Below are 24,550 nucleotides of genomic sequence, written 5' to 3' on the forward strand. Positions count from 1 at the left end.
GTTCTACTTCCCAGATCTTACAACTACCCTTTCGAGCTTTGCAGACAAGCAGTCCAGTCACACCTATGCAGGCATGTTTCTCTTAAGAAATGACATGGGCCAGCCTCACTTTTCACAAAGATTCATAGCAGACTGCTTTAAAATTCAGAGTTCCTGAAGTGTATTTAAATGATGATTTGGCTTACAAAATACCCATTTACATGCTTTCTGTGATACCTGCCACTATCACCACTTAGGTACAGCTTAGGGAACTGCCTTAACCAAGGTACTAGTGGGATGTTACTTGGTTTGTATTATATACCTTTCTGGGGCCCTTTAAATTCATATTGCTTAATAAAACCTAGTGACCATAGATGTCCACAGGGCAGGATCATTTCAGTTTGTTGTGTAATCTGCTCCCTGTTCTTACACATATGTTTGTATCTTTCTAGCTTCTTTGTCATTTATCTGTCTTTACATCATAAAAATGAAAGCATTTCACTAACCCCTGAATATGCAAGGACCACCACACTCACTGTGATTTACAGATCTATTTTACTGGGCTCCAATTGGGAGCCTTTTCCTTACTGGCTGTTCCTCCTCCCATGAATCCACTGTGGCACTCTGAGTCTGGATGGCTTGGCTGTCTGATAGGGTCTTCTGCAGTGCCTGTTTAGATCCCTGTCTGATTCTCAGACAGGATGACATCTCTTTTAGGTAGTTTGTTTTCCTAATGCACATCCTTTATTAAGTATGTGTGTGTTCTCTTGGTTGTCTTGCTGGTTTGTAATTCTTAGGGAATCAAAACGTGATTAAATCTGTGTACTTGAGGGTCATTTTACAAGCCTTTTAGGTATGAAATAAGGTAAGCATTGGAAGCAATCTTATTAAACACAAATCAAATGTTTCTCACAGTCCACACTGAACGTGTTTTGATTGTTGAATCTGAGCTGATCTTGTGTTTGTTGTTCAATTAATTGGCTTCAGGGGAAACTTTATGCATGGCTGTCATTCATCAGCTCTGAATATAACTAGAAATTCTTCTGTAAGAGATGAAACTTACCTCCAAATTGCTTTTAAAATGAATGGATTTTTTAAAAAAATTGACAAGTTTATATAATATTATATTTTTTGACAATTAATTATTTATTCTATTGCAATAGTTTTCCTTCATGTTTTAGAGCCAATGCAAGTTTTTCAAGTCTTGGTTTTTCAGAGTCTGTATAGCATGGAGTTGACTCCAGGCCCTGTGACTGTGGACTAGAGTACTAAACAGAACCTTCATATCCTCCCTGTCTTGGCAAGAGATGGAGTAAAATACCAAGGATTGGAACCTAGGACAGCCTAGAAAACTTTAGTTTGTGGTAGAAATACATGCCAGGTAGAATAGGCGTAAGGATGAGAACACTTAGACACATCCTGGAAATGGATGGAAACTGAGATGAAGTCCAGTGGAGCCAGGAACAACAACAACAGCAACAACAACAACAAAAACAACAAATGTAGTGGGCATTCTAGTGGAAGATCAGTTTATGCAAAGACATGAAACTTAAATAGCATCTATTGAACAGGAAGACCAGGAGCTGTACTGTAATTTTGCCTCATTTATTCAAAGACGCTCAAAAGATTGCAAGTGTTTTCCTACGGTTTCATACTTTTAATAATGATGTTAGTGTATAATTAGGCATGGCAAGAGGTTGGCAACAACTAGAGCAAATAACAAAAGAGCCAGAAAATACAGAGTAGGAGACCTTGGAACACTTCCTGAGTGGGATGTCTCCATCAAATTCTTTTTCATTGGGCTCAGGGAACCCCGTAGAAGAGGAGGCAAAAAGATTGTAATAGCTTTAGGGGACCAAGGAAAGACACGAATACAAGGCTTCTTAAATGCAGCATGCCGGATGCACATATAATTCACAGAGACTATGTCAGTAAGCACAAGGCATACATCGGTCTGCAGCAGATGGGATTCTAGAGACAAAGGGAGAAGAGGACATGTATGTGCTCCAATTCCTAACCCAGAAGCTCTCTCCAATTTATAGCCCATTGCAAATGAAAAATTACTTTTCTCTAAGGGCATCTTGATAGGAAAATAGACTACTCTTGAGGATGAGCTCAGTCCCAGCAGTAGATAGCCAACAGAAAGTGATCTCAGTGGCATCTTTGGAGAGTATTTGTTTCATAATGTTGGGTGAGGGCATTTTTCTTCTGCTTTATGGGTCTTTTACATATATATTAAAGCTTCTGTGTTTGGTTTCTCATAGGATTTAGTGTGCGTGAGTGTGTGCATCTCTGTATCTATATGTGTTTCTGGTGCTTTTTTTTGACATTTTCTCTTTGTTTATCTAGTCCTATTATTATTTGTTTATTTTAGTTTTATTTTATTATAATTCCTTAGATGAATGAGTATGTGTTTATTCTTGTTTAATTTTATGTTATTATAATTCTATCAATGAATGCATATTTTCTAAGGAAAGACAAAAAAGAAATGGATCTGGATGGTAGGGCTGTGGGGAGGAACTGGGTGGATTAGAGGGAGGGGAACTATTATCAGTGTGTATTGTATGAAAAATCTATTTATAATAATATATCACAATACGGGTTATGTAAAACAAACAAACAGTTTACTTTTGCGATATTCCATTTAGTATTTCAGACCTAGGTTGGCTTTGACTTATTTTTTGACTAGACCCAGTTTTATTTTAGTTTGTAAATGAGGGACAGTAATTGCTGCCTACTTCTGAGGTGGTTTTATTTATTTATTTTTTTAATTGAACAACATTATTTTAAAAAAAGATAAATATACAGATTTTAAGCATTTTTGCATAAAAGTATATGAATATATATTTTTTCAGTACTTGATTTTTTTTTAGAGGTTTGATAGTATTCTTAAAATCTTACTAGTTACAATGAACATAAAGTACATGTATAACAAGATATAACCTGGAAATAGTCAAAGTTTTCTTGGTGTGTAAAGATTAAGCATAATGGTTTTTCATTTTCTTTTCTTTTCTTTTTATTTTTGGCCTTTGTTTTTTCTTGAACTTCATATAGTCTGTGAGTTGTTTCTGGGGTGTTCAGAGCATTCTAGGGTTAGTATCCAATTATCAGTGACTACATATTATGTCTGTTCTTTTGTGACTGGGTTATCTAACTCAGGATGGTATTCTCTAGATGCATCCATTTTCTTACGAATTTCATAAAGTCATTGTTTCTGATAGCTGAGTAGTACTCCATTGTCTAAATATACCACAATTTTTGTATCCATTCATCTATTGAAGGACATCTGGGTTCTTTCCAGTTTCTGTCTATTATAAATAGGGCTGCTATGAACATTGTGGTACATGTGTCTTTGTTGTATGATTTCCCGGATGGCTAATGATGTCAAGCACTTCCTTAGATGCTTCTTAGCCATTCGATATTCCTCAATTGAGAACTTATTGTTTAGCTCTGTACCCCATTTTTAATAGGGTTGTTTGATTCTCTGCTGTCTATCTTCGTGAGTTCTTTGTATACCTTGGATATTAGGCCTCTATCAGATGTGGTGTTGGTAAAGATCTTTTCCCACTCTGTTGGCTTCAGTTTTGTTTTCTTGGCACTGTCCTTAGCCTTACAGAAGCTTTGCAGTCTCATTAAGTTCCATTTGCTGATATTTGAGAGCACAATCCATTGTTGTTATGTTCAGGAAATTTTCTCCTGTGCCTATGTGTTCTAAGGTTTTCCCTACTTTCTCTTCTAATAATTTCAGTGTACCTGGTTTAATGTGCAGATCTTTGATCCATTTGCACTTGAGCTTGTACAGGGATATAAGAAAGGGTCTATTTTCATTCTTCTGCATACTGAGTGGTTGGCTTTGACTTAAACCATAGGCAATAAAAGTACTGAGTAGACTGGTGACCATACCATGTGCCTGCATGGGGATGCAATGCAATGTCGCACAAAGGGTTTCTCTTTGGGAAAGCATCTCACAAACAACCTTGCATTCAATAAAAACTTTTTAATGGCATGAGGGAGCCACTAAACATTTTTAAAGTATGTTTGATAGATATCTCAAAAAGTATTTAACACGAAGGGACCATAAGACTGATGACACAACTCTAGAGGTGTGATGACTCTGATTTGGCTGCCTGGTGAGTCCACTCCATTTTTTGGTATGTTAACTAGATGGCATACTATACCTCCCCTATGTCAGGTCATGCAGAGGATCAAGAACACATCCTCATATGTAAGGAATATTCCTCTGAGCTATCTTCTCAAGCCATTGATGATGATGTCATCCAATACATTAGGGATGCCTTAGCAAGACAGAAGAATGCACGGAAGAGGGGCATCCTCATTTGAGAGCAGAATAAAGTCGTGTAGTTCTCAGACTTTCAAATTCAGCCTTCAGTGTATCACTGATATTTTCTACCAGGCTCTGATCAGACCTACTTTCCATATACATTGCTGTTTCCACACACTCAGATTTCTCCATCTGCCCGGGGCTCTTTCTTGTTGCTCAGTCATCTGTGAATATACCTAATTCAGACGGTGAATACATTTAAATGGCTTAAATATAAAAGGCAGGTTGCCAAGCAACTGTGAACCTGAAATACCCTTGTCAGGTTATCCAAATGAAGAATGGGCAGGCCACCACTGGAGTGATTTTGATTGCAGCAGTAGCAATAATAATGACCCTCATATCTCTTTACTTCTTTATCTCTTGCTCCTTCCCTCCCTCCCTTCTTTCATATGTTACAATAAGTCAGCAGTAGCTCAGCCTTAAAACTTAAGAGCAATTGGCTCTGTTTAAGCCAAAGTGTTTTTTTTTTTTTTTTTTTTTTTTTTTTTTTTAAATAGGGTAACCGAGTGAGTAGCTAAGTGATATTTGTAATCCCTACTTTTCTCATTCCTTAAGGACCTCTAGGTTTGCCCCATAGCCATAGATAACTCTCCCTGTGCTGAGCTGTGTAAGAACGAAAGTTCCCACATCCTAAGGAGAGTAACTTAACCATGGGAATTCCTTGGCACACTGTCGGGTTGAAACAGTTCTGTTGTGTCAGGTGGTGACACATATATCGGTGGTTCAGGCTCTTACATATTCCCCTCCTACCTTATTGGTTGTAATGACTCGGGGCCATAAATGATTCATGATGCTGATGATCTCACTTAGCAGTTTTGCTTCTGTGTAGATATCAGTCTTTCACACCTGGACCTGGAGAGTGTTTAGGGGAAGCTCCAGGTTCCTGAGTCATACTGGGCTGAAGTATGTGTGGCTAACTGGCTTTCAGGGTGTGCAGTAATCCCCTGTTAGCTTTTAAAAAGATGTGCATTGTCAAAGTTTCATCTTTTGGAGGACTCTTTCTTCTCATTTTTACCTTGGTTTCATTATTCACCTGTGCTAATGTTCAGGATAGCTCTTTTGACCCTAAAATGACTAAAGCCTTTGCTTCCAGCAGCAGCTTTGACATAGGAGCCTACAGCACACCTCCTCGGGGACTTTGCATTTCATCCAAGTATAGAGGCAACCTCCAGGAATCCCAGCACTAGGAACAAAAATGTGGGAGGAAGTGGATGGTCAAGCCATCTGGGGCTCTGTCATGAGACCTTGTGAACACCTCATTTTTCTTGTTACAATGTTTATTTCAAGAGAAATGAAGACCTCCAAATTATATTTGACCTGGAAACAGCATTGGTTACTGGGACTGATCCCAAAGTTTCCTGAGTGAAGTGAACAGATGTCTCTCTGTTCAAGCTTCTCATCTTTCAATGCCTTATGATATCCCAAGGATGTGCCCCAAACACAAGAGTGTAGCTGACTGGGAGATGTTAGGAAAGTCACTAGCAAGCAATGTTCTGTCTTACTTTGGTTATGTTTTTAGCAGTTTCTGTGACATATGCACTATGTTGAGAGTTTGCACAGGCCCTGGATAGAGACTGATAGAACTGTGGCCATGACTTTATAAAACATTCCTTTAATGACAGCCTTTAGTGACTTGGCTTCATGCTCAGGAGTCTGTTGATGCTGCGGGCATCCCCAGAAGCCCTAGAAGCTTTCAGACATCCATTCATGTATTCCTCCTGGCAGTAGTAATTCTACCAGGAAAATGTAGGAACAGAAGAACTGGCTCCATGGCTGACAAGAGAGGCTGCGTGTCTGAGTCACACTTGCAAGTGTTTGTGACCGCAATCAGCTGACACACTGGTGCTGGCCGGTGCACAGCATCTGTCTGCAATTTTCCTAGTATGACTTCACACTTCTCCCCAGTGACTGTTGTTTCTCTGTGTAGCAAATTTCTCAGACCCAATCTAAATATGATATTATTATGCTGTTCATATTATGTATCATTATAGCACAGATGTATTATTTTTATTTTCAACATATTATAACAATCTTCAAAAGAGGCTGTAGAATTTGACGCAGATGAGGAAATGCAGATGAATTTACTCATATTTATGCAGAGTCTAAAATTGTTATCTCAGTCTCTATTACGACACTTCCTCTTGGTTATCTGAAAATTGCCCCGGAATAGATTTGCTGATTTTCTTTCCATTTATACCCATTATGTGAAACCACTTTCTCATAGTTCAGGCAGAAGGGCTACAAAATAAGAAGGTGAAATTACCCTTCACAAAGAAATGTAAGTTTATAATACTTTGAAATTGGATTACTTCATGAGAAATAAGGCAGCGAGGCAGAATGCTTTGTGGGAAAGCTTTATTCTATTACTCATTTTCTCTGGGTCTTGACTGGATTCCGTTGGAGGGTAATAAACTTATTATTAAGTGCGGTGAAGAAGATCAGTGAGACAGACCTGATAGAGAGTGTAGGGTCCCACCCTTCAATAAAGTAAGCCATGAGCCATGCCAGGCTGTTGAACAATTAAAACTGTGTAGTTCAAACCAAATGCGCTCTAGCTAAACATTACTTAAGACCTCTGATTTCTAAGCATTATAACATAAAAATTCTCTTGTTTTATATTTATATTATGTCATTTTTATATTAAAATAAAACCTGTTAATTGAAATTAGTCTTAGTGTTTATTAATTTTTATATTTACTTAATAAAAATACACAGAGTGCATCTAATATAGAGAGAGCTTTGAGCCTCAGAATTGTAATCTTTTATTAACAACTTCTGCTCCTTCCTTGTGCAGGGGTTAGTAGATATGCCTTCTTGAATTAGACTTCAGAGGTGTGGAACAGAATTCCCATTTTAAGACAATCAACTGTGCTAGTTGATAAAAATATGCCCTGTTAGTCCTGTTAATGTCATATTAGAAAATAGATGTGTCTTTGATGACAGTGACTCTCATAGTTATCTGTATCTGTGGTGTTTGACATCATCTTTGATAAACTATCCTATGCATGGATTAAACTAGGGCCTGCTTAGATTGATACCTCATGGTGGGCAGTCTCTCAGTGCTCACATGAAGAGTCTGATGGATTAAGACAGCAGAAGCAAATAAAGAAATACAACTTCCATGGTATCATTATCATATTTGAGGCATAGGGCACTTTGCTGCCTTCTGTTTGAGGAAGCTGGATGTTCTTCTTATTTAGACTTTAAAGACATCACTCATGAGGTGACATGGAGAATAATGTTCACAAATGGATGAAAAGCACACATTAGATCCTGGTGTGTAAACAAAGTTCCACCCACTTACACTCCTTTCTAGCCCCTCCGAATGTTATTTTGTCCTTGGAGCTGGTGATTTTCCACAGTCCTGAGAAGCACTAGCTCAGATGTGCGTTCCTCAAACCCCCCTCTAGGCTGAAGGGTTGAACCAACTTCCTGTTGTTTTCCATGACCTATTTCTGCTTGATTTTCATTTCCAACACTTACATAATACTACTTCTGCCTCCCTACCACAGAACAAACTTATTTGATGTTTTGACAATTTAACAATTACACTTCCAACTCCAGTACCTGGGTTGGTTACTGCACGAGCTTACTGTATATCCTTTGAATTAATGAGTGAATCACTAAATGGATAAAAACACGGTTACCATGTGAAATAATTGGATTAAAGGAATTAATTAGGACAGCTTATTACAGCGATGGATTCCCATTTTTCAGTATGCTCCTACCCCAACAGTGCTGATACGCTGTGATGTGGGGACAAAGGTAAAATAGAGGAAGTAGGGTAGCGGGAAGGACCACAGGTCAAAGTGGATAAAAATATCACATCCTAGTGAGCTATAAGCAGGTGCAGTTCATTCTATGGAAGAGTGAAGGGTCATTTGAGAATGAAAGACAGTGTAAGTCTGTCAGCCATAGAAAGACAGAGAGAAGAAAATGGACATGTATTTTGGGAATAGTAAATAGCAAACTGGAAACTAAGTAGCAAAATTCTGATAGAAAATAATATCAGAGATTTCATAGAAACACTGACAAGAGTGTAGATTCTCTGTCTTTATGTCTCTCTCTCTCTCTCTCTCTCTGTGTGTGTGTGTGTGTGTGTGCACGTGTGTGTGAGTATGAATGCACACACGCACATGTGTTCATATGTGTGTGTGCTGGTATGTGCACTTGTATATGTATGTACATGTAGAGGCCAGAGGCTGTCAAATCTTTTCTTCTATTGGTGCCTACCTTAGTTTTCGAGACCAAATTTCTCTCTGAATTTTGGGATCAGTGGCTCTCTTAAGGGAAGGGGAGCAGGTATCTCCATGGATTCTCTTGCCTCCATGTAATAAATACTAGGGTTATGGGAGCATAGGGCGTTGCCCAGCTTTTCTTTCATTCAATATGAACTCAGGTCCTCATACTTTCACTGCAAGCACTTTATCAGCTGAGTTGTTTTCTCAGCCCTGGTGTATGGATACCTCAACTTTTTTGGGGGGGGTTGTCTCCTTTCTTTGGAACTTTTATTTACTTACATTCAAATGTTATCATCTTTTCCGGTTTCCCCTCTAACCCGTACCCTCCCTTTTTCTATTAGGGCTTTCCTCCACCTATTCACTCTTTCAACACTCTGGCATTCCCCTACACTGGGGCATTGAGTCTTCACAGGATCAGGGGCCTCTCCTCGCATTGATGCCAGATAAGACCATCCCATCCTCTGCTACATATGCAGTAGGAACCATGGGTCCCTCTATGTGTGCTCTTTGGTTGGTGGTTTAGTCCCTGGGAGTTCTGGTGGAATCTGGTTGGTTGATGTTGTTGTTCTTCCTATGCGGTTGCAAACCCCTTCAGCTCCCTCAGTCCTTTCTCTAACTTCTTTACTGGGGTCCCTGTGCTCTGTCCACTGGTTGTTATATAGAAGAAAATGCTACTGGACATGGGAGTCTATGTTATTTCAATTTTTCATAATCTCTAACTTTGCCTCTCACTCTCTCTCTCTCTATTTATCTATCTATCACCTATCTATCTATCTATCTATCTATCTATCTATCTATCTATCTATCTATCTATCTATCCATCTATCACCTATGTATCTATCTATCTATCTATCTATCATCCATCTTTCTCAACATTTCTCCCTTTCAATTTTAATATTTAGGATCTTATCTTAAGATGCTGGGTGAATGGTCCTCAGGGTGAGGAAGAGGTTGCTGTAATGAACTGAGGAAGGGGGATTGTGTATCTTAGAAAAGATTAAGAGATGAGGGTAGATTCTTTAAGGGCTGAGTATTCATAAGAAACATACTATAACTTTTCTCACCTTCTGTGTCTGCTACTCAATATCTGTAAAAAAGTTAAAAGTATTAAGAAAAGGCCTTGTAGTGATCCAATAAAGCAATTTTAATCATCAGACCATTTTCACTACTCATCAGGTCCAAAAAGCCTACGCCCGACCTTTGCTTTGAAGGCCTCTTCCCAGTTGTCCTCAAGAATCCAAAATGTGGCAAACTAGCTCTCACAACCTACTTTCTCCAACTTTACCTGTGATCAAACTCCATGACTCTTTGTTAAAAATGAGGAAAATCTCAGAAGGAAATTCAGAGCTCCTCAAACTAGTGTCCTGTGTGGCTAACAGACTAGAAGCAAAAAAACAAACAGCAAAGTTGACAAAAATATGGGGTCCGGGGTGCTGGTCAATGTCAAGGGGTAGAGCTGAAGATGAGTCATTGAATGCGTTTTCTGCTTTTCTTTTCATACCTGACCTTGGACAGCTTTCTTCTAAACTAGTATTTGCATTTAATTACGAGGAAATGAAGGAAAGATGAAAGGACAAGTAATTGTTATCCCTGTGTGTATTACCGTTGAAAGAAATCAGAAGGACATAATAGACCTAGTATAAATCAAAACTAATGACTAAAATGTTTGTGTCTTGTCCACATAAGTTATAGCCACTGTTGATAACCATGGACTTTAATGCTATGAAAGCCCAAGAGAGTTTGCTTTACAAGTCTGGAATTAAAATTTCAACAGATTTTTAAATTTTTCAAATTTATTCCACTAGAAAGTGGCAAAACAGACCCCCAAACCCATTTCCTTATCCATAATTTATATGGCTCTTGCTTCTCTCTCAGTATATGATACTTTGTTTTGATAGGATTGCTTTCACCTCTCCTTTTGGATCTATACACACAGACTTATGCATGATAAATAAGAAAAAACATTGCAATGTGATCCCAAACTCGAAGGTTCTTCTCTTCCTTGCTGTCCTCTCTACCATGGATAACAGGAAGAGAATGATAGTGTCCATCTTTCCTCCTTTAGATTCCCTTGGAAGCACTAAAGGATGAATGATGTTGGAGAAAATGTCTTTTCAGAGACAGGTGCTGCTGGCTGTCTTCAATGGACCCTGATCCACGTATTTCAACAGATCTTGGTGGACATACCCATTAATCAGACAGCTATGCACCAAATCCTAATACCAATGCAAAACTTTTCTATTATATATTATTGAAGAAAATCTGAGAAATTAGAAATACACAAAAAAAGCCTTTGTAATATATTTTTCAGTGTTTTATCGCTGGAAGTTACAGGGGAATCAAGAAAAAAGACATAAGCATGAATGAGACAGTTGAAAATTTTTTAATTATGATGGACTCCTTTTTCCCCCTACTCTTGGAAAATGTATACAGAAATCCATGCACCAGAAAAACTTTCATTCCTTTCCTAGATAAAATGATACAGATCTCTAGCTACATCTAAAAGGACTGTTAAAGACAATAAATTTCTCCTAATACCCCAGAGAAAAGAGCTTGAAGAGAATTTACTAGGCACGCTGGGAGTCTATGTACAATGTAAGTATTTCTTAAAACTGAGAACAAAATGAGTCTGTTTTTGAATAAAAACTTGAGTACTCATGGTTAGTTGACCTCTGCTGGGAGAAATTCTAAGGGGGTGATTTTCAGACAGATGGGAAATAATGAAACCCACCTGAAGTTTGTTAATATACAGATTAAAAGGTAACGTAAAGGATAAATATGTGATTGAATCTGACCAAATTGAATTTAAAATTCAATAAATATGTCTTATGAATTTTAATACATTGTAGAAACAAAGCAGACTATTTCAATTCAAGGAAAGGTGCATCTTATAATCATTAGGTGACCAATTGGAGAAGAAGAAGAAGAAGAAGCTAATCGAGGAAGCAATGAAACAATGGAATAAAAAAATCTAAACTATTAATCCAGATGCAAGTAAGAGAGGGAGAAAAATCATTAGTAGAGAATTTAGGTCAAATGTAAAGCCAAACTATGATGAATGGCATTAAGCCTACACCTCTTCCATTGTGGTAAGTGTGAATGGGATAAATGTTACAGAGATAAAACAAAAGAAGGCCAAGCTGCATAAAGTACAATATCCAGGTTTGTGCTCCTCTGAGGGACAAGCGGGTATTGGGAAGTGATAACAAGTTCAGAATTAGATTTTTTAAAGAGGCTTATTGTTAATACAATTGAGAAGATATAGCACATTATTATATCGATACAAAGGAAACGGGCACATTGCCTTAAGAGCACAAGCAATGCTTCAATAGTGACAAAGCAATCAGTAAACCAGGAACATGGAATGGTTCTGTATGCAATAAACCACAGACTGAACTTGACAACAGGATGAGGAGAATTAGACAATTCTACAACAATCATGGGGCATCTTCACAAGCATTTCTAAGTGAATTATAAACAAGTAGCTCTAACATTAGTAAGAACATAGGAAACATTAGCAATATTAACCAATTTTGTCCAATTTCTTTTTAACAGCTCTTAGGTACATTGGTAACATCAAAAATTTTTTTTATATGTATGCTGGGCCTACCTTCCATCTTAGAGTTAATTTTGAAAAGGTATAATATATTAGAACCAAAAAAGGGAAAGATTAAAAAAATCATAATATAAATCAATGAAACACAAAGTAATTTTAAAAGGAAGAAAGCCAGTCAGAAGGAATGGGTCCTTGAAAAGGCAGAAAATTACAATGCCCAGTTTTAATACTACTAAAGGATAACATATCCCCAAGTGATGTAAATTTGAATTTTCCAGCTTCTGATTGGCTCTTGTGCTTGACTACCTATAGCCTAATTGGTGGAATCCTTTGAGAAGGATTAGGAAGTATGATCTTTGGAGGAAGTGTGTCACTAGGGGCAGGCTTTGAAGTCTGAAATGACTGTTCAGTTCCCAGTGTGTTCTTTATTTTCTGTTTTGGTTCAAGATGTGTATTCTCAGCTGCTGCTCCAGCTGCTGGTCATCTCTCCTCCATTTTGCCATCATAAGCAATTATCTCTTTGGATCAGTAAGCTCCAAATAAATCTTTCCTCTATAAATTGTCTTGGTAAATCTATTTTATCAGAATAATAGTAAAATATTTAATATTTCTCCTATATCAGAAATAATAATTGAGGGCACCGCTACAAGGATTTCACAACACCTTTATGCCAATAATTTTGAAACCATCAACTAAAAATTGCAACTATAAAATGTTCAACTACCATATAGACAAAAGCAGTAACTAAAAATAAGATGAACTGTTGATATGCAATTTGAATGCACTTCTAAACAATTTGGATATGTGATCATTTAAATTAATTATTAAATTCATCAGATAACATTACCGGACTGAGCGAATGACTTCATTAGTGAATTTCCCTGTCCACTTAAGGAAAAACTCAAGTGTAGCATTTATAAATCTTTTCTTTAAGTAAAAAATGGAGTGCTTTTTAGTTCAGTATAACTTCTGACTAAAATATTGCAGAAAAGAAAAATTATTGACTGATTTTTCTCATAAGACACTGATGCAAAAATCCTAAAGAAACAAGTGATTCCAGAGTTGCATTAAAAGATAACACTTCATAATCCAGTTGATTCTATTCCAGGAGAATGGTGTGGACATAACTTAAACAAAAAGGGCAATGTCGAAAATATGATTTCCAAGATTAGTTTAAAACGTTCTTGTCAGAAGTGATGAGAAGATTGAAACAGAATGTCTATGCCTTGCCCATTGTACCTGAAGAATCAATGTATTTTTACATGTGCAGTTTCTGTAAAATAATAAAAGACAAAGCAACTTTTAAAATAATTTTTATGACATTAAGAATGAGAAAAATCCGGTGTTTATTTCAACAGATGGTGAACGTTTCACTTGAAATAATTGGATGTAGTTTAATTATAAGGCTCTTACAAAGGGAATGAAACAAACTTTGAGGTTGAATGCTTACCTATAATGCATGAGGCCCTGGATTTAATCCCTGGGGCCTCAGAAACATCCCTTTGAGAAGCAGTACCAGAAAAAAATGCTCTTACATGGGTAACAGTTACTTTCTGAGGACCTAATGATAAAATGATTACATTACTCCTTCAAAACCAGTAACAAGAGGATCTTGCCCATTGCCCTGTTTGTTCAGTAATATGCTGCAGAGTCTAGCTTGTGGAGTGAGCCAGAGTTCTTCACACTCATTGTTTTTATGTTTTAGGAGAGATGATCTATTTTGTGGGAGAATTTCCTATGCACCATGAAATGTTTGGCAGCCTCCTGATCCTCGACTCAGTAGATGACAGTAGCATTAGAATCCCCAAGTGTGACAATGAAAAATATCTTTTTACATTTCCAAATATTCCCTGTGGGAAAATGTGCTCTCCTACCAAAAAAATAAATAATTATTTTAAGATTTGGAAAGGACAGATGAAACTATTGTTACTTGTAGATGATAGAGCACATACAAAATCCTAAAGGAGAAATTCTTAAGAGGTAAGTCTCAGGTTTTAAATCATTGCATACTCTGAACTCTCTCAAATTTTACTCTCTAAGACCTAATACAAATAGCCCTAAATGTAAATTAAAGCATGAATCTTATAGAAAAAATCATGTTCTTATTGAACTTGGAAGGGATTTTTTTTAAAGAATAAGCAAACAATTAAAAACGAATAAACTTCAGGAAACTATTTTGTGTTTCAAAGTATAGTCAAGAAAATTTGCTTTTAGTTAGAGTGCCTCATTATGGCATCAGAAAGGAAACTCAAACACACTTTATAATTCAGTTACCATAAAATCACACAAAAGACTACACCATGGGGGCTTAAAGAAGATTAGTGGTTCCCAGAGGCTAAGAATGTAGTCAGTTCAACTGGTCAAAATGCAAGCAATAAGTACTTGTGAGTTTCTCAACCACAAATATGGTACATCTATACCATATTCCCACCTCCAAGGCTCAGGGACCATTATATAAAAAGGAGGGGGATTATAGGAGCCATAGTTTTGTAAAAACAAAAGCAAAACTGTATTATCTTTATTTCTAATAAGACCATTTAACACACAGCAGATATTGTTGTCTGCATAAAACCTGAGGAGGATCTGTCAACATTCTGCCAAGGAGGGAGATAGTGGTACTGCTGAGGGCTTCTGTCCCTACCTGAGAGCTATGGGTAGTTCATGGCAGGTCTAGTGAAGTTAGATCTGGTTTTCTTTAAGACTGTGTTCCTGGTAGGTAGATTACATTCCAGTAAATGGTTCCACATCTAAGAGAATATGGGCTGACCAATTTGACTGAGTGGATTACAAACACATCACAACAACAACAAAGAACAGAACATGAAATTGGGAGGAAGATAAGAGACGGATCCTGAGTGAGATAACCCAGTCACAAAAGAACAGACATAATATGCAGTCACTGATAGTGGGATGCTAACCCCAGAGGCTTGCACTCCCCAGAAACAACTCACAGACTGTATGAAGTCCAAGAAATAAAGAAAACAAAAAATATACATATATTCACAAAACAAGAAGACTTTGACTATTTCCATGTTGTGTTTTGTTTTGCATGTACTTTACGCTTATTGCAACTAGTAGGTTTTCAATGCATACTGTCAAGCCCTTGAAAAAAATCAAGTACTGACTAAAAAAACATATTCACATGGTTTTATGTAAAATTTATTTTAATGTCTGAAAAAACAGTACTGACAAAAATGTATAATTTTAAGCAAAAAATGTTTAAAATCTTTACATTTATCTTTGTTTTGCAAAATAAAGTCGTTTAAAGAAAAGAGATGGATGTGGTTCTGGGAGGGCTTAGCTATGAATATGAGCAAACTATATTGTATGCATGAATGACATTCTCAAAGAATTAGTAAGGCTTTACGTTTTTTCCCAGAATATACTATTATTTATATCGTTTAAGGAGAAAGATGTGTTTTGCCTCAATAGGCCTTCAGTCAAATGTCTTGCAGTGAAAATTACTAGGAATGTTGCTCATGCTGAAGACTTTAGGCACTGGGATTGAGGGTACAGTTCAGGGTAGGAGATGTACAAATGCTTGACCTCATACAATACAAAAATAACAACAATAACAACAATAATACAAATATCAGTGATAGTAACACAAAGAATGATAATAATACTAGAATGAAGAGTGGAGGTAAAAGATTATTAAATTTCAATAGTCTCTTGTCATGAACTCACCTTTTTTTTTAACAGATTTGGTTCATTTATTTTGTCTTTTATAAAAATCCTTATGTAGTAGCCACAGCTGGAGCCTGGGTCCTCTGAACAGAGACTCTGGTGTGGGTTTTCACAAGATGATCAGTGAATTCCTGATAAGGAGACTTGGTGAACACAGTTTCTTTCCAGAGGTCTGAACTCACCCTTTTAAGAATATGTTCAAGTATTTCACTAAACTGTACTCTGATTTGAGTGTTGCCTTTCCAACTGGCTGGCTTGTTTTTGATGAGAAAAATTAAATTGTTCTTCAAATTAAGTGACAGTGGTTAACCAATCACTAAGAAATTGTGGATGGCTTGGGACTAGAAGGGGAACTGAAGATACATGGACAAGCCTGATGCCTAAGGGAGTAGAGCAGAGGGGAACCCACTGATTCTCTCATCCATTAGAAACTTCCACAGCAGCAGTCTATTGGTGAGGACATGTGCAGATTAAGAAGTGGGAGAAAACACTGGAGGTGGGAAAGAAAAAGAAACAAGGAAGTCTCAGAGCAGTGATGATCTAAAGGTGCCTGGAAGGCTATACTGTTAAAACAGTGTGGTGTGGTCATTCTTCTCAAGATGAGTAAGGAAAGTGGGCATAATTATGGTTGACAACAGATCTATTTAATTTTATAGCATCACACATGTGTGGAGGTCTCACTGAATTGTAAAACAGAAGGTGATAGGAATGTATTTTATGCACCCTATACTTCAGTAGTGCCAATATTTAAGAATGGAAGAATGTATGCACGGAAAACTACATACAAATTCAAAATCCTCTCTTCACTTAGTGTAAAATAATTAATACAATTTCAGAGCTAACAGTCCATGATTAGTTCCATTGGGGAACTATGGGGGCACTGTTTTGGTAGCTGAAACTAGACTAATAAGGCTGCTGCTTTCCTTATAGAATATGACATATGAAGAGAAAGAGACAGGGGTGGAGTCCCAACATGCTCTTTGAGGTGATGCCTATATGTGCCTAACTTTCTTTTTGTCTCGTTTTCTGGTGATTCCTCTAACTCCTAAAAGCCTTATTGGTTATATAACAGGCCTCCAACATATGACTTTGAAAGGAAGTTGAAAATTTAAAGTATTTGTGTGTGTGTGTGTGTGTGTGTGTGTGTGTGTGTTTGCACATGAACACATGTGCATGTGTGTTATATGTATGTATGCATATATGTGTGCACATGTGCATGTTTGTGGAAGACATGTGCTTTGTTTGCTTTCTAACTTGTTTGTGGCAGGGTTTGTTTCAGGGATTCTTTGTCTTCTGCTTTCTTCTCACTGTAGATACACTGGAATTACAGATGTGTACTACTATGTGCATCTTTACATGTGTTCTGGGGACCTAAATTCAGACATTCATGTGTCAAGAGCTGTATCCACTAAGCCAGAGTTTCATTTCCTCTTATTTCTTTGTCCTTTTCCTCACACTAGGGCCCATGTTGGAGCTGTTTTCATCTACCATCTTCTCAGTTTTTTAGATTTCCTAGTAACTGATGCCATCCTGAAATCACAGTCAGCTCTCCAATTACTGTTTTCTCTTTTAATCTCAGTAACTTCAGCTTCACTGGGCAGTCTATCCGAGCATAACTCTGCATCATGACTTTCTATGGTCCTTTGTAACTCACAAAGTATTTTTTTATAAACTGCATGCACTAAATTTTTGTGAAAGCAGGTGCAAACTAATATGTTGCTTTCCCATGTTTTCTGTCTGTACAACTAATAATTCGGTATCATATAATCATCTATCTTTAGGAATAACCAAAGAATACATAGAAATTACTCAGAGGACCTTCACTGACAGGTGCATTTCTATGTATAGATATCTTTAAATAGATCTTATAACTACAAACAGATGGGTACTGTTCTGGCGCAATAGTCTTTTCTATTATTTTAATTTTCTACATCTTGTCCTAGATACCTTCTTATATCAACAGTCTCAAGATACTTATATTATTGTTGTCTTTAGTCTAATATATTCTACTTGTGTTTGTTTTCATTTATGATTATTATCCTTTTAGTTTGTGGGATTATAATACTTTCTATGAGTGAATAGTATTCTTTTTGGATATTAATTCCTTAAGCTCATGTCCTGTGGTTGCTATTTATAACACTCTCAGTTACTAGAACTGGTATGAGTAATATAATAGTGAGAATTCCACTTTGGGAATATCTTGAGAAATTTCTCTGGTCATATTAGTCAGAAGCTCTCTGTGTTGGCTCTTTTTCTCACTGGACAATTAATTATTAATTTCTATCGAAAGAAGAATCTGTTACATTTCTCTTGTAATATTCACTACCCTGCACAGTGCTAGTAGGAGACGGATAGGTTTTGCTGAAGAAAAGAAGGTAAAAGGTGGAAATGAACAAATGTTCACCTAATTGCACACACATGTGTAACATAGTACATGCCTTTAGTTTCCCCTCAACTTCTGATAAGCTAATAGGATAATATCTCTTGGCCATTGTTCAAGTTCTTACTGTATCTTGCTTTCATTTTACAAATCTCACTATCATTGATACAAAGTCAGAATTTAATTTTTCATTATAATATAGTCAAGTTAATGATATCCCATTGGTTGCAATGTTCCTTTGAATTGATTTTAGGAAATTCAGAGAAAAAAAGTGATTATCAGTATGTGATATATTTTGCCCAGCAGAAGTGATTTACTACAGTCTAAATCATCAATTATATGGGAGAACCTCACAGGATGTGTCTCGTATGCTCTTTACAGCTGTTACCTATTTTGAGTTCTCAGGAGTGTCATTTGCTGCTACAACTCATTGGTCCCATAAGCTGACGTCACCGATATGACTGTGGAATTGTTTTAAATCACAGAAGGGAAAAGAGCAAAGCCAATGTGAATAGCTGAAATGCTGCTTACATCTTTATTAGATCCCATAGTTGTTCCTGTTTACGTGCTAAAGATGTTACAACAGCCAGCTGTGTCATGTGAAGTCTTACAGCACAATAGCTTATCCACCTAACTCTCTCAAGGGTACAGACACACTGCTGAAGCCTCTTTTGAAAAACTTTAGGTTAGCCTATTGACTCACATATTGCATTGTAGTGCATATAAAAGTACTAAAGCCATCTGGCCCAGAAAATGAGAGTATTCTGTTAGTTTTGGAAATCTGCAAAAGAGTAGATTTTTTTTTTAATACTTCTTATGGGGCAAGGAGTGCTTAATATTGTTACTTAATGTTGTCAGTGGACATAGTCTAAGAGGCACAAAGAGTAATATGCAATTACAGAACTGGAAATACACTTCTGATTGGGTGCATATCCATCAAGCCTATTTATTTCTCTGAAAGCTTTTTAATAAATGCCAACACAGCTTGATTTGGAAGGCAGAAAAGTAGCTGAATAAATGACATAGTGAGGAAGCTGACCTCTAGCTGATTTCAATTGTGTTGTTAGTGAGCTGCGCATATTTTTTACCTAACATACTTGTTCATAACTTTTTGTTAATGGATGATTAGCTGTACATGAAAACCTAAGGTAGTATATGCCAAGTCTTTACTTTCTATCTAATTTCATGTTCCAATATATATTTTAAAAGAATAGTAGGGTCTTTGAGAGAGGCTTCCACTCAGTGATGGGATTACTTCTAATGTAAAGGATACTGAAGGTTATTCTTTGTCCTCTCCATCATGTGAGGACATGGTCTTCTGGAAAACAGGAAGCAGACTGTCACTAAACATCAAACATTGTCACTTTGACTATAAATTTCATCTTGCATGCTGTTGAGACATACAGGCCATTGGGTGTTAAGGATCTCGTCAATAATATCCTGGATAGCATCCTTGAACAAACCAAGAAAATCCAGTGTTCATTTCCCCCTGATGCTAACATGATTCTTTTCAAGAACAAATATAATGAAACAATTTTTGAACCTTGGAAAATGATTGTCTCAGCTATTTTCAGCCCATTATCCCAGACATCATATCATGCAAGCACATTGTATATATAATAAAATTCTTTTATAAAATGGATTCTGGCGCACCTTTCTTCTGATGTTAACCCATCATAACATTGTTTTTATACCCCTCCTTTTTCTCTTTTTTTCCTCTTCTAGATAGGATCTCAGAGTATTCCAGGCTGTCCTTCAGCTATCTACATAGCTAGGAATGGCATTCATTTTCTAAGCCTTCAATTTCGAACTCTCAGTTTTATATGGTGCTAGAGATGGTATCCAGGGTTTCATCTGTCTGGACAATGACTCTACCAATTAAGTCCCATCTTCAGCCCAGGTCTTTTCTGAAATGCATATCAAATACACTTTTTATGTCAACTTCCTCTTTCTGTCCCATTGCACAAAGCACATCTGAATGAATGTCATTTAAAATAATATTTTATACTTGGCCTTATATTCATTTGGCCAGTTTTTTATAATTGGTCTTATACTCACATGGTAGAATTGAACAGTATGTAATGGAAATATTATTACACTACCAGAGAAAAATCAAGTTATTTTTCTCACATGTACAGACATATTGGAGAAACCAATGAAGTCACATGTCGTTGCTTACATAATTTACCAAGAATATTCATTCTTTCTACTTGCCATTCTACTTATCATGTATCCTCAGTACCCAAGTTGACTTTCTACTGGAAGATACTACATTTATGGGCAAGGTGAGAACAAAAAGCACAGGAGACAAATTTTAAAAGCAATAGTTATTTGCACGGTAAAGTTGCCCCTTTGAACAAAGCTTCAATAAGACCTTTCTGTTAAACTGTTATCTCACTAACTAAATTTATTTTTCATAGCCATGCCTGCTTTCAAGTGCATTGATAAAGTTGAGTATTTTATTTGGGGGAAATCCTTGTTCCTGTCCCAAGGTAGGTCTCTGGTAGCTAGAAGGAAAGACAGGATAGTATATAGGCAAGCAGCAGTTGTGGTATGCATAATACCATAAACAAAACATTTCCTCTTCTATTGGTTGCTGGTAATTTTGCCGAGTACTCTGTTAAGGGGCATAGCTTATAGTGATAAGCTAAGTTTCTTATTAAGAATATTTGACCTACAGGAAAAACCCAATCCTTGCCCCTACTCTGACAAATACATGTGTGTGGCAGTCTTTTTAAAGTTCATGATTCACTAAGTATATCTCTTTAGTTCAAACACTGTAGCATCTCTTCATTTTATAGTGCACTGACATCTTATTCTTCCTCCTCCTCTTCTCTTGTTTATCATCAACTTTCTTATTTCCTTTCTATTTTTAAAGATCCTTTCACCTTTCTTGTCTGATAAAACATTGTTTATATTTTAAGCCCAGTCCAAATACCATCATGGAAATGTCCCTCTTCTCAGATCTATCTTTGGTGCTTTTCACATACTAACATTAGGTCTTTTGTCATTGTATACTTGCATATGTGTCACTACAGCTAAATGCCATGGCCTCTTCTAGAACAAGATATTTCATTTATTTCACGTTTATAACCTGTGTCTGTTGCTGTTCCTGTAATAGGTTCAAGACACTTGCTTAAGGAAATGAATAGCTGAAAATTACCTCTAATGTATAGATGGCTTAAAAGGAACTGAAACAGACTGCTCTCTCTGTAGTTAGTAAACGTGCCTTGATCTATGGCCCGTCTGTCTAGACCTCTGAATCAATGACCGGTGGTAGAAATTTGAAAGTTAATGAGTGGATCTTTTGGTCTTAACTGGTAATATTAACATAAATCAAGGATATAAAGCTCTTTTGTATATTTTTTTGTTTGCTCTTCAGACTTGTGATCAATAGTTACTCGGGTTTATATTTTTGTGTCCTTGTGTGTAATGAGAGGTAAAGTTTATTTCCTTATTTAAATAAATCTCTACCATTGAAAAGAACAATGGCCTCATTTAGTTTGGACTAGTTCAAACTATATGTAATGAAATTATTTCTTCATCAACCTTTAGGCTGTTTAGTGACTAAATTTATTTATGATCAGCAAACAGTTCTTATTATTAGAGCAAGATTAGGAACATTCAAAAACTAGGTGAGGATACAAAATAAAAAGGGAGTCTGAAAACAGTGCATCCGCAGATTTGGCCATGTGTTTACAGTTGACAAAAGTGAATTGATTGGTATGCTGCCTTATTTTTTTTCCTTATCTCCCAGTATATGGAGAATAGACATTAGTAGTCACTCACAGAACCTTCTTCAGGCTGGAGATACAGTAGACAGTAGATCACTTGCCTAGCATGTGTAGGGTATTAGGAGCAATCTCTACCACCAAAACAGACAGAACAATAAACACATCAAACACCTTTCTGTGTGAGCCCAGGTATGGTCAAGAATATATTTCAGTGCTTGGGTGCCTATGCTGTCTCCTGTGAATAAAAGGTAAAACAGTGAACTTCTCTGTCTATCACTGATGCAGCCTCCATGAGACATACGTGGTCACTTTCTGTGACTCAGTATTTCCATTACTCCCTTTCCAAAGTAAAGGAAGTCATATTAAGGGTATGTCTGCAGCTCTGCAGGTGTTGATCTCTTCCTTTGAAAGATCAGATTTCGTGTCTTTCAATCATCCACTCATAACCTCTCTCCTTGCTTTCTCTCTCTGCTAGGAAATGGAAGGGCTAACCCCCAAACAACCCCCATAGACTGCAGTTGAATAGAAGTGAGCTAACATGGACTGAATAGCAGAAATTATATTTGACATGTTTATTTACATGCTTTTGTTTCTCTAACGACATGCAGACATTATTACAAATAACCCCATTTTACAGGTTAGGAAATGGGCACCAAGAGATTTAGTCATTTGCCTAAAATCTCAGAGCTGGGACATGATCAAGATAAGACTCAGTCTGAGATCTTTGATATCCAGCATCTTGCTAATGGACTGTGGAGAGTTAATTGGTTTAAAATCTGCTTTGTGGTTTTTTATCATACCACAAAGTACTTTGCTTTGATAACAGCCTAAAGCCTTGATGTCCTCACTCTCTTGAGTCTCGAGGTTTCTGGAGACAGATGGAAAATGGATAAATGTAGATCATATATATCAAAACGACCTACTTAGGACTGACTACATGCCCTTCCTTCCCCCCCGCCCCCCGAGACTCTGGAGATGGAAATGAAAAACACATCTAGGTTTCATTTTTGTGCCTCCTTTCCTGCAGGCTGCCGTCCATATCAGGTGATCACAGCCAGAGTTCACCCAGGAGAGAGCAATGCCAGCTGGGTGATGAAGGGGACCTTGGAGTTCCTAGTGAGCAGTGACCCTGTAGCAAAGCTCCTGAGGGAAAACTTCGTGTTCAAGATCATCCCTATGCTCAACCCAGATGGTGTCATCAACGGCAAGTATGTCACCTGTCTGGCCCAATGGATCTGCTACTGTATTTGTGTCACTGTAGTGCCACTGCCATCTCATCTAAGGGGCATAAATGTAGAGGCCTTGGTACTCTACAGAGTCCTCCTTGGGCTCCTTCTGTCTGAAACAATTAACAATGTGCCCTCCATACACATTTGTCTATGTCTCATGGTATTTCTTTAAATAGAAATGGATGAAAACACAAGTATTTAGTACCAGAAGGTCTCACAAGTAACCTAGTCTAGTGCTTCATTCATAAAAAAAGGTGGTTATACGGGGTCCTCCAAAGTTTCCCCAGTTTACTTGGTGACCCAGTGGCATTTCAGGTTTTAGTCCATTAGTCTTCACAGTGACTACCAATGCTTCTGCACTAGTATTACTTGTAGCTGCTAAGACATATTTATCAGTTATAAATTACTGGTTTCTGGATATAATTAAAATAAGAGTTTTATATCAATGGAAAAGAGTGTTGCTTAGAAAAGAGAAGTGTGGTATCTTTATTTTCAAAATGTTTCTGCATATCTTTAGGATGTATCAGGAAACAAAACTCTGAGGTCTGTCAGGAGGCCTCCAAGTCTGAGCTCAGGCTCAAATGAGGGCCCTAAGGTCAAATAACCAGGGATTGGCAGGATTAACATTCACAGATACACATTTAGCCCTTTTTGGTAAGAGATAGCTCTTTGTCCTATAAGAATGGAGATTCTGTTTCATAGATAAACAGAATGAGACATGAGCATAAAATAATGTAAGGAAAAATTTCAAAGACTAAAATGAAAATGATGCTTTAAAATATTATTAACATTGAAACAAAAATTAAATTTAGATAAAATAAAATATGGGGTCAGTAAAAGGTTGGAAAACAACAAATATAAAGGGTCATAAAAAAACACAAAAACTTATAAATGATCAAGAGACTTAAATAAAAATAATGAATGGTTAATCCTTTAAAGAAAAAAAAGAAATATTAAACAACCCCTATAGACTTCTTTTCTGATAACTATAAAGATAGATTAAATTTAAAGTGTTAAGAATATAATGACAATATATAACATATATGTATTATATAGAACACAAGTATTCTATATATATTATATAGAATATAATATATGATTATATAAAATGTAGTATAAAATTAAAAATATATAACATAAAAGAACTAAGACAAATTCAAAATGTGTAATATGTCAAGGCATGTCAATGCAAATCAATTAAGGCTATAGACTATAAAAGTAATAGTTAGACACAAAAAGGAAAGAATGAATGAAAGAAGTATAAATGAAGAGAGAAAAAGAAATGAAGAAAAAGTATACCAATCTGTATTTAATATATTATACTAACACAACTAGGTTAGCTCAGTTGTTCAAAGCTATTTATTTATTTACTTGTTTATTTTCTTTCTTGATTACTAATTGA

At 36.6% G+C, this 24,550-nt stretch overlaps 1 protein-coding gene across 4 annotated transcripts in view; it reads left to right on the plus strand.

The window, feature by feature from the left end:
- AGBL1 (AGBL carboxypeptidase 1) overlaps nucleotides 1–24,550 on the plus strand; it is an 889,014-nt gene that overhangs the window by 297,178 nt on the left and 567,286 nt on the right. For all 4 annotated transcript variants that reach the window (XM_080914790.1, XM_080914793.1, XM_080914791.1 and 1 more), the window contains one exon: nucleotides 22,947–23,127. In XM_080914790.1, the coding sequence (XP_080770916.1) occupies nucleotides 22,947–23,127 (181 nt within the window). The remainder of the gene's footprint in view (nucleotides 1–22,946; nucleotides 23,128–24,550) is intronic.

The sequence above is a fragment of the Micromys minutus genome (assembly GCF_963924665.1).
Source record: "Micromys minutus genome assembly, chromosome: 3".
Taxonomy (NCBI): Eukaryota; Metazoa; Chordata; class Mammalia; order Rodentia; family Muridae; genus Micromys; species Micromys minutus.